The 17,693-nt window shown below is 51.1% G+C and overlaps 1 protein-coding gene across 7 annotated transcripts in view; it reads right to left on the bottom strand.

The window, feature by feature from the left end:
- The window catches only part of PLCG1 (phospholipase C gamma 1), a 97,293-nt gene that overhangs the window by 34,835 nt on the left and 44,765 nt on the right, over nt 1–17,693 (bottom strand). For all 7 annotated transcript variants that reach the window (XM_065565858.1, XM_065565859.1, XM_065565860.1 and 4 more), the window contains 3 exons: nt 4,181–4,265; nt 2,540–2,623; nt 36–58 (listed from right to left, as the gene is read on the bottom strand). In XM_065565858.1, coding sequence (XP_065421930.1) covers nt 36–58; nt 2,540–2,623; nt 4,181–4,265 — 192 coding nt within the window. The remainder of the gene's footprint in view (nt 1–35; nt 59–2,539; nt 2,624–4,180; nt 4,266–17,693) is intronic.

The raw sequence follows: 17,693 nt of genomic DNA, 5'->3' as shown, positions 1-17,693 counted from the left end.
CCACCCCCCACGCCCAAAGTGAGAGAGGCATTTACCTTTCCAGGAATGGGAGGTCCACCTGCAACAGAAGAAACACGCACATCAGCCTTTCCATTTCCATGGACATAGCTTCTTTACAAGACTAGACCTCAAACGCAGCAGGGCTAATACTGTGCGTCCCTGCATGGCGCTGGAACCTGGGATCCTTTGCTGACCTTCTCCAGTTGAATTTGGGTCTATGGTGCTTCAGAGGAAAGCCTGTGCTAAGCAGAGCTACTCAAGGTGAAAAGTTCCTTCTCTCCTGCACATACCAGCCCCCTCCAGTACTAGGCAGCATGCCTCTGTCAATTAGGCAGACGTCCCAACTTTCCTGGGACAATCTCACCGTTAGCCCAGGAGTCACTGGGCCTGTTCACCGCGGTCCTCCACCTTGTGCCATCATTTACACCAGTACAAAGTGAGTCAGTGGAGAATTTGGGTTTAGCAGCATTTTACATTCTCTTTGATCCAGGCCTGAAACACAAGGGGCAAGTTGGTGGGGAACCAGCCCCGCCGCATGTTGATGACTGGAGTAAGGGGCAGGGGCTCAGCCTACCTCTAACAGGCTCCACAGGGGCAAGGTGGCCATTCAGGTTCACCTGGGACTAATTAACTCACTGAGTAACTGGGAGGCAATTAATTAGGCAGGAAAGCACCTGGGCCTGATAAAAGGCAGCTTCTCCCAGTTGGGGTGAGCTAGAGACCAGGGACTCCTGGGGAGAGGAACAGCACAGAAGGGAATCTCCCAAGGGGAGGGCTTCTCCGGGGAGCCTGGGGAGGAGGCTCACCAGGAAAGGAATCCTGATGCTGGGTGGAAGAGGCTCCGAAAGGGAAGTGCTACGAATGCTGCGTCTCGGCAGAACTTGGCCCCACGGAAGCACTTCACCGTGCGTAGCAGAAGTCCTAGTTCGGAGGGATTACAGGCTGTTCCAAGGAAGGGTTGTCACAGTTTGATCTCTGTGGGGACCCCGACCCAAGAGGAGAAGCCCTTCCCCAGCTGATGACAAGAGGCCCTGGCTCCAGAAGAAGCTCTGAGACCAAGAGGACCTTGCTGGTAAGGGAGCTGGACATAAGTGGGGTTGATGGACCATGATTAACTCAGCCCTTCTCCCCTTCAGTTAGAAATGCTGAGGTGGGGGCCTATTTGTATAACGTGCCACCTTCGAGTTAAATAAACTAGACCCTTGACGGGGCACCGTTCAACATACATGAGCCTCATTGGACTCACTGAAGCCCATTAGGGGAAACTGAGGCAGACACACAAATGCAATGCTGCACCAGGCTGCCAGGGACACTCCAGGGGTGAGGGTCCCCTCATTGGCCTCACTGAAGCCCATTAGGGGAAACTGAGGCAGACACACAAATGCAATGCTGCACCAGGCCGCCAGGGACGCTCCAGGGGTGAGGGTCCCCCATACACTGCCCCTCCATCTTAGATGTATGGCAGAACAATGGTCTTCCTTGCTTCATCCTACCTCTGGATCCAAGTGCAATGATTAAGTGCCGCCGCTGGACCTGGTCTCTCACCAGGATCTGCCCAGCTTTGTTAAACGTCCTTCAGACACAGCTAAGGCCCATGGACTAGCCCACAATGCTCAGATCTTATCAGCAGGAGAGAGATCAGGAACCTATAAGCTAATCACACTAAAGCGATAAGTTATCAACCTCTAAGCTTTGGAAGGGTCAAGGATGGGTCTGATCATCCCATTAGTATTTGAATGGGAGAAAAAACATGGTTGGAGGATGACAGAACCTCCAAAAAAGACAAAGGCCAGAGCTCTGGACACATCACTTCGGTTAACAGCCTCAAGGGAATAATCCCGATACGCAGCAGGTGAAGGCTACACCGTGAAACACTTGATTCACTGATGCCAGATTTGCCAATTGTCTGGCAATCCGTGGTAATCACTCGCACAGCGCTCGACATGGGGGGAAGTCACAGCCCGCTAACCTACAAATGTGCATTCTTTCCCTTCCATTACCTACGTTGCTCTCCCCTGAGCCCCTGTGCACTGAGATGGGCCAGAATCCCAACCTCCAGGGGCTCTCTGCTAGTGGCAGCCAGCCTCATGCTGTGGCTAGTGTACGCAAAGCACAGGGGCACATCGGCCGGAGGGGCAACACATTAAAAATGGTAGGGAGGAGGGAGCAGAAATGCAAATGCATGAACCCTGCAGCCAAAAGGGGAACATCCAAAGGGTAGTTCTGCACTGGAACGGAAACATTCCCTTGCCCCACTTAGGTGGTTGAATCAGTGGCCGGGGAAGGAGAAAGATGCAAAGCAAGGAGAGGGTAAGCAAAGGGATGCTCCCATAGCGAAGGAGAGACGGAGAAAAGGATGGAAGCATGCGGGACAGACACATCCTGGGCAGACGAGTGCAAAGAGGCAGAGGAGTTCATATATATATGTATGTGAAGTGCCAGAAACGCCAATGACCAAGTCACTCCAAACCATCTCCTCTCATGGCTGGCACGTTTCTTCCCCCCGCATCCTCAGTACAGAGAACTTGAGCCATCTCACCGTTTTCTGGGCGTCATACATCAGGCTCCGGTAAAGCTGGGCGAACTGGCTGTACGTTATATCCCCGTTCCTCTGCTCCACATCCTGCAGCCAAGAGGAGCAGAAATATGACAGCGGCTGTGATCACCCGAGACACCACACCGTTCGTGGCCTGGACAGCCTTCCCTGCACTGGGGCTTGCTGCAGAGGCATGGGGTCCCTGCAGGGAGGGCAAAGCGAATGCTTGGCCCAACTGTGCCCACTGTCCTTTCGTTCATGCGCTACAACCAGGAGGGCCACCGCGGCACCACACAGGGTCTAGAAACATGTTTCAGAAACCGATCTCTCAGATCTGGGTTTCTGCCGGCAAGCATCACCAAGGGCTGGGTCTCACCGATACCTCTGCCTGCAGAAGGCACAGGGTGTGAACTCTCTGATCGATGCAGAATATGCCTACTGCTGTAGCAGCATGCCAGACGCTCTGCCTCCAAGCTCACACCCTCCCCCACAGCTTACAAGCTGGAGCGGGAGGAGACTCAGACATATTCTGCTCCCTGTGGGTACCGGGAGATCTGCAAAGCAAAGAGTTCAGCGCAGTAAAAGCACTGCTGCTCCCGGGCGGGAGGCTACGGGGAGGGAAGCAGCAGTCTTCATAGGACATTCAAACCCCAGCGAGTGAGAAACAAATGGAGTCTTCACACATCAGCCATGCACTAAAGAGCAGGGTCATCTCGTGACTAGGGTAGGGGGCTGAGATTGCAGAACTCCTGGGTTCTATTCCCCGTCTCCGCCACCGACTTCTTGCGGCTGCAGGTAAGTCACTTTCACCTCCCCATGCCCCAGCTCCTCTATCTACAAAATGGGGTTCATGCTGGCTTATTTCACAGTGGTCTTGTGAGGTGTAACAATTTCACGTGTGCTTCGAGATCCTCAGGTGGCATCGTTTAGAACTGCCTGCCAATCGCATGGGTGGCAGAGCCTGCAGGGGCGCAGTGGCCCTGGGACAGGAGTGGATCAAGCTCCATCATCCCAGATGACCATTGCCCTGCCCCCACTAACGCGGCATGTTTGCAAGCTGCCCACGACCCGGCCATCCCTGGTTCCATGGTGACCTGACGTAGCCAGCTGCCGGATCAGCTCAGTGTTTGCACAAGGCTGCAGGGTCAGGCAGCAGCCTGCTGGGCTGAACTTCTCTTCTCGTGCAGCGCTTGGGTCAGCCAGGACAGGATGTGTGACAGGCGGCATGGGGATGTGCACCCCCACCTCTGAGCATGGGAGCATCTCAGGGAGCAGGGACCACAAAAACGTGGGAAAGATCAGAGAGCAATAAACACCAGCTGGTGAGGAGGGGCCTAAGAAGGGTAGGACAGAAAATCGAACTGGCCACATAGGGGCCAAGGAGTGGCATGAACAGGGATTTGGCCCCAATTCATTCACTGCAAGAGGGCTGGGAAGCCTGGCACTCAGACGTGCACAGCGTTATAGTCACAGGTGAGGCTGGTTTAAAACCAGGCAAAAGGCTGCCGCGGGTCCAGAGACAGGTGTTTAGCAAGGCAAGAGACCCTTTATCGCTTTGCTACACACCAGTCTCTGGATCCTTGGGTTTCGAGCGGGGATGGGGAGAAGGATTGTGACCGGTCAGGGTAAAGCCCGAGCACTCACCGTTAATCTCTCCCGCAGGAACCGCATGTTTGGGACTCGGTAGTTGACCTGGGACAGCATGTTTTTCAAATCCTTCGCTGAAATCCTAGCTCAACAGAGGAAGGAGGGGAACACACACAGTTAGAGACTCTGCTTTCATGGAATGAAGAGCCCAAACCTCAAAGCTCTGCCCATAAAGCAGAACGTTTCCATAGGGGAGCAAGGAGAAGTAACCATCCAAAATACCCCAAGCTGGCATCAATCATCTACACGTTAAAAATGGTAGGGAGGAGGGAGCAGAAGTGCAAATGCATGAACCCTGCAGCCATAATAAGGGGAACATCCACAGGGTAGTTCTGCACTGGAACGGAAACATTCCCTTGCCCCACTTAGGTGGTTGTATCAGTGGCCGGGAAAGGAGAAAGATGCAAAGCAAGGAGAGGGTAAGCAAAGGGACGCTCCCATAGCGAAGGAGAGAGGGAGAAAAGGGTGGAAGCATGCGGGACAGACATGTCCTGGGCAGATGAGTGCCTGGCAGGAAACCGGGGACGGTCCTCAGGGTAGATTGAAGAGAAGATCCGTAACCATATAAGCTTTCATGCCCACACAGTGCAGTGAGCCCCTAAAGCTGGAAACGGGATATGGCATACTGAAGGGGCCATTGCAGGAGGCTGTATTGTTCCCTAGATTTGAATTACCTGGAGCTACTCAGAGAATTGAAGGCCAGAAGGGAGCATCACAATCATCTAGTCTGACCTCCTGCACATTGCAGGCCACAGAACCTCACCCACCCACTTCTGTAATAGACCCATAACCTCTGGCTGCATTACTGACGTCCTCGCATCATGATTTAAAGACGTCAAGTTACAGAGAATCCACCATTTACTCAAATTCAAACCAGCAAGTGACCCTTGCCCCACACTGCAGAAGCAGGCGAATAACCCCCAGGTCTCTGTCAATCTGACCTGCAGGAAAATTCTTCCCAACCCCAAATATGGCAGTTAGTCTTAGAGCAATGGGTGAGACCCACCAGCCAGACACCTGGTAAAGAATTTTCTATAGTAACTCAGAGCCCTCCTTGAATAGTGTCTCATATCTGGGCATTGGAGATATTTGCTAATAGCAATCACGGATGGGCCATTCTAGACAACCTCATCATACCATCCACTCCATAAACTTATCAGTCTTGAAACAAGTTTACATATAAAATTATGGGGTCTAAATTAGCTGTTACCACTCAAGAAAGATCTTGGAGTCATTGTGGATAGTTCTCTGAAAACATCCACTCAAAGTGCAGTGGCAGTCAAAAAAGTGAACAGAATGTTGGGAATCATTAAGAAAGGGATAGACAATAAGACAGAAAATATCATATTGCCTCTATGTAAATCCATGGTATGCCCACATCTTGAATACTGCATGCAGATGTGGTTGCCCCATCTCAAAAAAAGATGTATTGGAATTGGAAAAGGTTCAGAAAAGGGCAACAAAAATTATTAGGGGTATGGAATGGCTTCAATATGAAGAGAGATTAATAAGACTTGGACTTTTCAGCTTGGAAAAGAGATGATTAAGGGGGGATATGAGAGAGGTCTATAAAATCATGACTGGTGTGGAGAAATAAGGAAGAGTTATTTACTCCTTCTCATAACACAAGAACTAGGGGTCACCAAATGAAATTAATAGGCAGCAGGTTTAAAACAAACAAAAGAAAATATTTCTTCACACAATGTACAATCAACCCTGTGGAACTCCTTGCCAGAGTATGTTGTGAAAGCCAAGACTATAACAGGGTTCAAAAAAGAACTAGATAAGTTTATGGAGGATAGGTCCATCAATGGCTATTAGCCAAGATAGACAGGGATGGTGTCCCCTCACCTCTGTTTGCCAGAAGCTGGGAATGGGCGAGAGGGGATGGATCACTTGATGATTACCTGTTATGTTCATTCCCTCTGAAGCACCTGGCATTGGCCACTGTTGGAAGATAGGATACTGGGCTAGACGGACCTTTGGTCTGACCCAATATGGCTGTTCTTACATTAGGTTTTTTTGCCCCCACTATTCCCCTTGGAAGGCTGTTCCAAAACATCACTCCTCTGATGGTTAGAAACCTTCATCTAATTTCAAGCCTAAACTTATTGATGGCCAATTTATACTCATTTGTTTTTGTGCCAACATTGGCCCTTAATTTAAACAACTCCTCTCCCTCCCTGGTGTTTATCTCTCTGATGTGTTTATAGAGAGCAATCATATCTTCCCTGAGCCTTCATTTTGTTAGGCTAAATAAGCTAAGCTATTTAAGTCTCCTCTCATATGGTAGGTTCTCCAACCCTCAGATCATCCTAGTAGCCCTTCTCTGTATCTGTCCAGTATGAATTCATCTTTCTTAAACATGGGAGACCAGAACTGCACACAGCATTCCAAATGAGGTCGCACCAGTGCCTTGTACAATGGTATTAATGCTTCCCTATCTCCACTGGAATACCTCACCTGACGCATCCCAGGATTGCATTAGCCTTTTTCACAAACCTATCACACAGGTGGCTCACAGTCATCCTGTGATTGACCAACACACTCAGGTCTTTCTCCTCCTCTGCCATTTCCAATTGATAAGTCCCAAGGTTATAGCAAAAATTCTTGTTGTTATCCCCTAAGTGCATAACCTTACACTATTAAATTTCATCCTATGGGGCTATCAGGGTAATAGTACAGATGGGCAGGCTATGGTGGCTTCAGTAGGTTTGGATCACTGTGTCTTCTGATTCTGACGGGGCAGTGGCCTAGTGCCTAACAGAGACTAAGGACTAGACTAGCTGAGAGTTGGAGGAAACAGCCCAGTGAAATGAGTTGGGAAGGCTTGGGCCTATGAGCCAAGAGTATGTACGAACAGGTAGGTGTGGCATCAGCAAGCCAGGTGTGCACCACGCTCCCGCCTAGGTCAATGGAAGTCCCACACAAAGAAGGGCTTGCAGGGTTGGGCCTACAACTGCCCGTGCAATTACTCCAGGAACAACCTACGTGCCTCAGCCAAAAAGAAAAAACAAGCTGGCATTCAGTATTTGTCCTTCAGGCAATGCAAAGTCACAGTGTGATGATTCAAACCTCCCACTGAACCCGGGTGATCCCCGGGGGGAAGTGACTAGGCTGGGTGGCAACTCTAGAGAGAGAGACGGCACAAGTGGGCGTTGTGAACAGCACAAGCGGGAACTGCCAGAACACAGTTTGGTATCATTTTCCAGCTGAGTCTGATGACACTACTAGCAAGGAGACCCTGTTGGTCTGGGGGAGACCGGGCATGGACGCCCACAGAACAGTGATGTGCAGAGACAGCTCATGTCTGCCAGGAAGCCAGAAGGGAAGCCCGTGTGCCTCGTTCGCAGGCGCCCTTCAGCACCAGGCCCAAAGCGTTGCTAACCTGGGCGCCGTCTACCCAGCTGGGAGGACACTCTTCTGTTCACAGGACAGAGAGTGAGAGTCAGATCATTCTGCAGAAAAAGGCAGCAGGCCCAACACACAGCCCCAGCCCTCCCCACCCTCCCCCTTCGAGCAGCCAAATAACTGCAGAGCCAGCGATGCGGAGTCACCCAGAAAGCTGGATCAATAACATCACCTCCCCTACCAGGAGAAGGTTAGTCCTAATGGCCGGTGCTTAATTTGTAATGAAAGAGTTGTCAGGGCTCAAGCAATTAGGTGCAGGGGCTTATGAATTTTTTTACTTTCATAACTGATGCGGCAAGCCCAGAGGTGCCAGGCTCTGAACTTCCAAGCCCAGAGGTGCCAGGCTCTGAACTTCCAAGCCCAGAGGTGCCAGGCTCTGAACTTCCAAGCCCAGAGGTGCTGGGGCTCTTAACTGCCAAGCCCTGGCACAAATTAAGCACGGGTAATCGCACAAACCCAGCTTCCTCTGGAAAGAGAGTGCGACAAAGATGGGGAACAAACGTATTTAATGGAGCTATGCAAGGTCTTGGGCAAGCCAGAGAGAAGGCCTGCACGCCCAGAAAACAGCTACCAGGGCCTCGGGAGGCCCGGGATTCAGCGTGCATCTGAGATGGTAGCACGGGGTCAGACAGGGAAGGGATTGCAAGGGAGCGCAGTGCCAAACGCTGGAGGATGGAGCACACACAGTGGCTGGATCAATGCCACCTGTGACTCCTATTTTGGGATCAGCCACAGGAAATGAATCACAATAGAGGAGCCACAGGATGGGGGAGGGTGGGGGGAGACAAGGGAGATTGTTCCTGTGTCATCATCCCGCCATTTGTTTGTCAGCTGCTTTTACCTTCCCTGCCATCCCCTCTGCGGGAAGCAGCGGGCCCTCTCTGTTCCCATCTGGGGATCCCCTGTGTTTTGCAGCTGTCCATCTTTGAGGCTCTGTACTGTGGCCAAGGTCTAGTCAGGATACCCTTTGGAGACTGTTGATGCAGATCCTTAAAGTGGCCGTAGGGGTCACTGTTGAGCACGGCAAGGTGCTCATCCCTCTCCTCCTCCTCTCCTGCCTGCCCTGTGCAGAGCAGGGCACGTAGGGTTGCCAACTTTCTACTCGCACAAAACCAAACGCCCTTGCCGCGCCCCTGCCCCTCCTCTGAGGCCCCGCCCCCACTCACTCCATCCCCCCTCCCTCTGTCGCTCGCTCTCCCCACCGTCACTCACTCATTCATTTTCACCAAGCTGGCTCAGGTGGTTGGAGTGCGGGAGGGGGTGAGGGCTCTGGGGTGGGGCCAGAAAAGAGGAGTTCAGGGTGCAGGAGGGGGATCCGGGCTGAGGCAGTGAGTTAGGATGTGGGAGGGAGTGAAGGCTCTAGGGTGGGGCCAGAAATGAGGGGTTCAGAATTCCAGAGGGAGCACCGGGCTGGGGTGTGTGTGTGGAGGTGTGAGGGTTCCAGCTGGGGGTGCAGGCTAGGGGGTGGAGCTGAGGCAGGGGGTTGGGGTGTGGGAGGGGTAGGGGCTCTGGGCTGAGGCAGGGGGTTGGGGTATGGGAGGGGTAAGGGTAGGGATTCTGGGTGTGGGTTCTGGGGTAGGGCCAGATATGAGGGATTTAGGGTGCGGGAGGGGGCTCCGGGCTGGGGCAGGGGATTGAGATGTGTGTGTGGGGTCCAGCTCCAGGCTCTGGTGTGGGGCCAGGGATGAGGGATTTGGGGTGCAGGAAGGGGCTCCAGGCTGGGGCAGGGGGTTGGAACAGAGAGGGTGAGGGCTCTGGCTGGGGGTGTGGGCTTTGGGGCAGGGCTGGGGATGAGGGGTTTGGGGTGCGGGCTCCGGGCTGGGACTGAGGGGTTCGGTGGGTGGGTGGGGGATCAGGGCTGGGACAGGGGTCTGAGGGCTCCAACTGGGGGTGCGGGTTCTGGGGTGGGGGTGAGGATGAGGATGAGGGGTTTGGGGTACGGGAGAGGGCTCCAGGCTGGGACCGAAGGGTTCGTAGAGCAGGATGGGGATCAGGGCACAGGGTTGGGACATAGGAGGGGGACAGGGGTGCAGGCTCCAGGCGGCCCTTACCGGAGGCAGCTCCCAGAAGCAGCGGCATGTCCCCACTCTGGCTCCTAGACAAAGGCGCGGCCAAGCAGCTCTGCGCATTTCCCCGTCCACAGGCGCTGCCCCCCGCAGCTCCCATTGGCTGCGGTTCCCAGCCAATGGGAGTTGTGGAGCTGGCACTAGGGACAGGGGCACTGTGCGGAGCCTCCTATCTGCCTTTATAACTAGGAGCTGGAGGGGGGACATGCCACTGCTTCCAGGAGCTGCAGGGAGCCTGCCTTAGCCCCACTGCGCCGCCAGTTGGACTTTTAACAGCCCGGTCAGCAGTGCTGACTGGAGCTGCCAGGGTCCCTTTTTGACTGGGCGTTCCAGTCGAAAACCGGACACCTGGCTACCCTAAGGGCACGACTTGTGCTAGGGGATCCCTTGCCACCAGCTCAGCATTGAACCACATTGCTCCAACCAGGGTGTGACTTTCCCTGCAGAGCTTTCTCCACAAGCATCCCAGCCCACCCATCACATCACATGCTTGTTGCATCCTAGGTCCAAGAAACAGGGACAATCAGCTGGCCTCACTCAGAACAGCAAGAGGAAGAGGAGAGGAATGGGACATCCAGCAGAACACCTAAGAATGAAGTCGCAGGAAGCAGCTGTCACAAGCTAGAACCATGACCCAAAGCCATCGGATTACAGGACAGACCACAAAGAAGGTGAGCCCCGACCTGCCGCTCCACATTAGCGCTAATACATGATGTGCACTTTATGAAGAGATGTGTGCATGGGATGGGGAGGGTGTAAGAAAAAACCTATCCCTATGTAGCAGTGGCATTAGCCTTCACCTCTAGCAACAAGGGTTCCAGCTCCCAAGGGGACATGAACCTGGTTCTCACTCACAGGGGGCATCCTGTCTCTATCTTCCAACAAGACACCACTTCATTTCTAAAGCAAGGCAAAGGGCTGGAAGCGCCTGGGATTGAGTGGGTCAGGACTGAGGGGCAGATCTGGGTGTGTGGGGCCCAGGACTGGACCAGTAAGAGACACAGCAGTTGAGGATGAAGGGGCAGGGGCAGAGCTAGGAGACTAGGCACCCAGGACCGGAGTATCAGGAGGTGCTGTGGTCACAAGTGAGATGCATCAACGGGACAGGGCCAGTGGGTGGTGTTACAGGACTGCAGGGTACATTGGCAGAGCTATTCTGGGGAAGCTTTCAGAGCTCCAGCTCCTACCATGTGGGACTCTAGCCAGGGCTCTTACACCCTCACTTTCATATACAATAAATACACCCACATGGGAAAGACTAAAGTTTATCCAATTACTGTACCACAGGCACTGAGCCAGGCAGCTCTCTTACTTGGGAGAGAGATAAGATCTGAAACCCACCAGTCAGAGGCGGAGACAAGCTCTTCATAGATCTTTAAATATTTGCTCTAACTGGCACAGTCTGTCTTTTTCCAGCCTCCCCACTCTCATTTTCCATGATGCATGCATGAGAAACAGATGATGTGTGTATGTGTTTGCTTTCCATTCCCTCCCCACTATATATATATATATATATATATATATATATATATATATATATACACACACACACATACATACATACACACACACACACACACACACTTCACACCCACCCACCGTGCACCCTGCCAATGGAGAACTTAGCAGAAATTTCTCCCCGCCACGAGGGCCCTCTGCATAGCCAGAGACTCCCAAAGAGCTCACAGAGAGAGAGAGGACAAGAGACACAGCACACTCAGCATGAATCCCAGCCTGTTATAATCCATGGCAGCTGGGAGCCAGCCCACATGCCTATACAACAAACTCTAATTCTCTGAGCAGGCCATTCTCAGAGCCCAGGGAAGAACCCAGCTGTCTTGACCCACAGGACTGGGATGATAAACAGGCACGGTAAGGACTGTGTCACAAGATACTTATCAACCGCACTCCCCCGCCCCCAAGCAATAGTCATCAGTCACTAGATCACACGTGGACTTGGTGCTACAGCACTGCCCATGCTCTCAGATCCTTGTGCAAGCCAGCCTTGGTGAGGTCCTTGGGAGCAAAGGCAAACAGCTTTGGGAAACAAGCCAGAAGTCTGAGCCCAACCTGCAGACAGCCAAACTGGCCCCTTTTAAAACTGGGGCTTGGAAGCCACGGCTGGCCCCTGCCCACACACCTCCTGCAGCCACTGGGACTTGGAAGTGACCAGTTCAGTGAGACACACTCACAGCTCGAACTGTAGACCCAGATTGCCCCCATGTTGGGAAAAGCCTGCGCAGTGGGTAGGGGACTCCAAGAGGTTTCATTTGCATTATTCCCCCAGTATGCAGAGAGGGCAGGAGAGTCAAATCTCCAAGCCAGCATGCCTTGGGGATCAACAAGAGGTTGGTGCCATCCTTGTTTCCTCACTGGCTCCAGGGCTGCTTCCCCCTCCCCGCCCCCAGCTCCATGCCAGGATGTAGTCCCAGCACCTGGCCCGCAACTTTCCCTCAGCAGGGATAGGAGGGGGAAAAGCAATAATAGGGAGGAGGTGGTGTGCCTTGAAGTTCATACTGACTAATGACCTTCTCACACTCCCAGCCTCACAGAAGGGCTTCAACAGGCCCCAAGGAAAGGGGGAAAGTGAGCCAGCACTCCCTGCACCCCCAGAACTGGGGATCCATAGGGCCTTTGACCCCCTTCTGCTCACAAAGGGCCACACCGATTACAGCTGGAGAGGTCTAGCAGCCCATGGCTGTTATTTCAGATATAGTAAGTCTCCTGGCCTGTCCAACTAGCGCACACAGTTCCTTCTGCAGATCTGCGGAGCATGTGATGGATAGTCAAGGCAGCGAGAGTGCGAGCATATGTACGGGCTCTGGAGCTGGAAATGTGATACCCAGTCTGCCCTGCTCACTGCATAACAGCCACCCAGCTAATTAGCTAATGTGCCCACACAGTCTCCATGCACAGCAGCCAGTGCAGACTGACATTCAGAGGGGAACTCCTCCCCCCCACTCTAATAATTCTCTCAGATTTGTGATCAGCCAAATGCTGACTCACAAAGCCCAAGCTAGTCAGTTTTAGATGATGATTTGCTGGCAGAGAACCTGTCTGTGCCTGACAACATGCTGGTGCTGATCTACTCACCAGGGAGAGGGATGCAGAGAGTCCCTTGATAGTATAACAGGAAAGGATTGATTTAATCCAGTTAAAACCCCTCTTCAGCTACCCTCCAGAGATGCAACTCACAGACAACCAGTCTTAAGGGCCTGCAGTTTGATGCTCAGGCTCCAGTGATTAGGTCAGGAAATGGAACCCAGTAATTATCTATTATTTCCAGACCTCACTGGGTGAGCCAAGAGCCCTATGTCTGCGAGGTTACTGCTTTCCAACGTGGGAGGGAAAACCGAAAAGGATTAACCCTACCCCCAGAAGAGGTGGGACATGACTGACAGGGAAAGGGAAGCCTGCAAGGGTATCATCCTCTCACCAAGAGAGGAGGTTTCCACGCAAGGTTTTTGTTTAGCTGGTTCACTGCAGCATCTTCAAGACTACTTGTTCCAATGGAACATTAGCAGGAGTGGATGGCGACAGAGGAGGGTGGCTTTGCAGCACAGACAGTTGCGACGTCTAAGAGGAAAAAAGGAACCCACCACACCACAATGAGACGTGCCAAGCATTCCCCTCACTGCTTGTGGCAGGAGGAACCAGCTTAGATATGGATTTTATGTACTGTGTTATTAATTACATTAAGGTGCCTAGAGCCTTGGACGGATGTTTTATTATTTTACATCTCAACACAGAAAATACACTGGGTTTTCGGCTTTTTAAGGTATTTATACATAGGTGCAATCAGAGCAAAACTTGAAACACCCATCCCAAACTTCTCTGTAACCTGACACTGTCATTTCACCCCAAAGGGAGCAATTTCTCATAACCACAGCAAAGCGGTGTTTTCTGGATTGTATTTAGAAAAGAAAAAAAAAACTAACATCCTCCCCCCACTAAAAACAGTGACCAAATAACCCTGAACAGCCATTGTGTGTGTGTATATTTGTGAGATGCACACAAACACGCCCTTGGCCGGACTCGGGGAGGGGGTTTGTCCTACAGCACCTGCAACAGAGGGTTGGGGGGGGGGAATCATATACACACCATTGGTTTTAAAAGTGTTGGTATAAAACTAGGTCCTGCATGTGCAGTTGGTTACACACCTGCTTAACTGTAGACATGCAAGTAGCCCCACTGAAGTTGACGGGACTGCCCACGTGTATGTGACTAAATACATGCCTGTTTGAAAGACGGGGTCTCTAGTAAGTGGTGGTGATGGGGATGTTATTTTCCAGCTTCCAAGAACCTGCTACAATGGACAGTTGGTTTGTTGCTGATTTTTAAAGAACATTATTTTAAAAACACAGCTCACTGCTCCCTTCTTAAAAGCCATTTCCAGGTTCAAAACCATGGATGATCCCAGCTCCACTGAAACAAATGTTACAACTCCCCACTGAGGCCAGATTTCATCCCATACTTTTTAACTCCCCACAACCTCTCCAACCATTTTACCAAAAGTACGTAAGATTGTTATAAAACAGAAGCAACTAAAAACCTCATTTACTTTCACTCTTCATGCGCCTGGCTTAACATTTTGCGCCTCTCACAACTTGGACAACAGAAGGAGATTAGTCACTTTCACATTTTGCTTTTAGTCAATTTCATTTGAAGGCTCTAGTGTCTTGCCTGATGCTACCACTGGCAAGCACTGAAGGAGAAAGTTTATTTTCTTCACTTCATTTCAAATGCCTTGGAGAGATTATACATTTAAAGAATGCTAGCAATGTGTCTTCTGGGTTTTGGATACAGAAAGAATTCGGGTGGCTTCTGGGTGGAGGGAAGGGTCAGGGTGTGCGTGTACGTACGCACATGTAAGTACACAAAATCCAAATTTTATGCCACATTTTATCTGATGGTCTCTTTAAAGCAGCTGTGTGTGTGACTGGAGCCGTTGAAATAAGGGCCATGTTTTCATCTCTCTTTAATCTAGCCTCCAAATCTGTACCTCTACGTCTGCACCTGTTTTGCATCTACACATTGAACTGCTGAGCACCCAAACATCCAATTTTCATGCACAGAGGCCAGCTAAACATGCAAAAGATATAGCTGGCATTTAGATTTGGAGGCCTGAGCCTGGTAATTTGGCTCTTACCCTCTCATACAAAGAGAAGCCCCATTAGCCCTCACCTTAACAAGGACTCTGTTTAAATGAGCCAATCAGTTGTATCTTTGCTCCCCCCCTCCCCAGCCCCCAAGAACACACAAGGAGAGGGGAAACAGGAAAACAGAGTTTTAAAATATTTAAAAAACAAGTAACAATTACAGAGGTCCATTAAATGCATTAGCCTGCTGGAACATACTAAAGACAACACTTCTGTTCCTCTCTGCTGCACAAGCATTAATCACCTCTCCAGTCCTCTAAGTGGCACATTCAGAATGGACAAGGCAACACTCTCACCATGCCATGATACACGGACAGAAGTCCATCCGGATCCAAGCAACATGAAGCACTCCCCTCCCTCTCTCATACATGCTCTGCCCTGTATTTTGGCCAGGTTTGATTACACCCAGGCTGCTTGAGTTCAGAGGCCTGTTTCTGCCCAGAGCCAGCACTGGGTCAGAATGAGCTGCAGCTGAAAAACAGACTCACAAACTGCAGAAGGGAGAGTGGGCGATCACAACAGAGGTGGCAGGCTCTCCCCTGGCAGGGCACAGATCAGCAGGGGATGTGAAATGTCAGAGGACAACGGATGCCCCCAAGGGATCTGTTCATACCACTGGTTTCCCACTAAATTCAGAGTCAAGGATTGGTTCTGGTATTCAAGGCCTTCCGTGAAAACAGCCCGTGATACCTCACCATGATACAAACCCACCTGTCACATTCCCAGGACAGCTACATGCCACAAAGCAAAAGCAAAGCTCACGAACACGGGAGAGACGTTCCCGGGCTGCTGTGTCATGAGCGTGGCAGTGGCTTCCTGCAGGGATTAGAGTAACAAGCCTTAGGATGGAACGTGGAACTTGCTGGCCTTCCCGCCATACAACACAATCAGCAGAACGGCGAAAGGACAAACAGGAGACGTTTTGGAATATTTAATCCCAGTCACCATGGCAATAAGCATGGCATTAATGCCTAGATAAATAAAGGGGGCAGATATAACCCTTTGGCAGATGGAGTCCAGCAGGTTTCTTATTGTAATCTGAGGACACACACTGCTGCATGAGCAATGCCTCCACAGCCTTCCCCCGCAGCCCCTTCTCTCACTGTTCAGCGGTAATGGACGAATGTTTCACATCTCAAGGGGAAAGGCACTTACAAAAAAAAAAAAAAATCAATAGTGAAAGGTTAATGTGCTCTGTTAACATCACTAAGGAGAACCATGTCATGGAAAATGAAAGGAGGAAGGCAACAGTGCCCTAAGAGGAGACGGCTGCTGACTCTGGTGTGGAGGGCAGTCTGAACAAGAACACGGTACCCATTTAAATTCATGTCAGCAGTGGCGGAGTTCAGAGGGCAGAGCTCCTCACTGGATGAAATTCACCTTTGTGCACAAATCTACACACCACTGAAATCCCAGCGGAGCTTATACGGGGCCCAGACCTCAGACCAGCCCTCCTCATGGTAGGGGAGAGGGAGTCCCACCAAGAGACCTCAACCAGGATGGGACCGGCACAAACACACTGTCAGTGGTGCAGTCCATGCCCCAAAGAGCTCACAGTCTAAAAGACAAGACAAATGGGTGAGAAACAAGAGGGTGATGGGGGTTGAGGGGTGGGGAAAGTAACACAAATAAAAGGTTTTAGCACCGATTGGGCTGTTGCTGCTGTATATTGCTTTGCACGATATGGTTCTTTGAGCACACACAATTGGGGCTCCATGGCTCAGTTTACCCTGCTGGTTCCCAGGAGACCCCAATACCCTGGTGTTTTGAATTCCTAACTGCAGGGAACGGGTCATAAGAACATAAGAATGGCCCTAGTGGGTCAGACCAAGGGTCCATCTAGCCCAGTATCCTATCTTCCAACAGTGGCCAGTGCCAGGTGCCCAAAGGTAATGAACAGAACAGGTCATCATCCAGCGATCCATCCCGTCGCTCATTCCCAGCTTCTGGCAAACAGAGGTGAGGGGACACCATTCCTGCCCATCCTGGCTAATAGCCATTGATGGACCTATTCTCCAGGAATTTATCTAGTTCTTTTTTGAACCCTGATATGGTCTTGGCCTTCACAACATCCTCTGGCAAAGAGTTCCACAGGGTCAATAGAAAACCAAAAAAACTGTTTACATGGAGTATTTCAAATAACCATGAAAAGATTTAGACTCCTCTTAGGGTATATAAAGCCTCTTAAAAAAAACCCACACAGCTTACGCTTTGGACTTCAGCTAAAACTGACAAAGCCCTTTAAAAGGCAGAGGGAAACACCAATACACTAAACCCGTATGTTATCAGTGTTACAAATTAGGAGCCTGATTCTACAAGCCTAGCTCAGATGAGCAAGGTTCACTCAGATCAGCAAGCCCCACTTCAACAGAATTGCTCACCAGGGTAAGAGCTGCAAGACTGTGTCTTAGGGCTTGTCTACACCAAGGTTTCGTTCGAAATGAACTGGGTGTGAATCTACCCCACACTAGCCTGCCTTGAAATGAATGGTCCCTGTGGACCCTGCTGATGCATTCATAATTCCTTAGTGAGCTTTGAGCTAGTCCCATGCCAAAGCAGGGAAGATCAAAGCTCACTAAGGAACTGTTAATGTGCTATCGGCAAGATCCACACGGACAGTTAGTGCACCGCAGGCTAGTGCAAGGTAAATTTACACCCCAGCTTGACACCAACTAAATGTGTTTCAGAGTAGCAGCCGTGTTAGTCTGTATCCGCAAAAAGAACAGGAGTACTTGTGGCACCTTAGAGACTAACAAATTTATTAGCGCATAAGCTTTCGTGGACTACAGCCCACTTCTTCGGATGCATATAAGAAGTGGGCTGTAGCCCACGAAAGCTTACGCTCTAATAAATTTGTTAGTCTATAAGGTGCCT

This window comes from Chrysemys picta, chromosome 13 (genome assembly GCF_011386835.1).
Source record: "Chrysemys picta bellii isolate R12L10 chromosome 13, ASM1138683v2, whole genome shotgun sequence".
Classification (NCBI taxonomy): Eukaryota; Metazoa; Chordata; order Testudines; family Emydidae; genus Chrysemys; species Chrysemys picta.
Note: the sequence above shows the minus strand (reverse complement) of the source record. Positions and strands in the feature narration are given on the sequence as shown.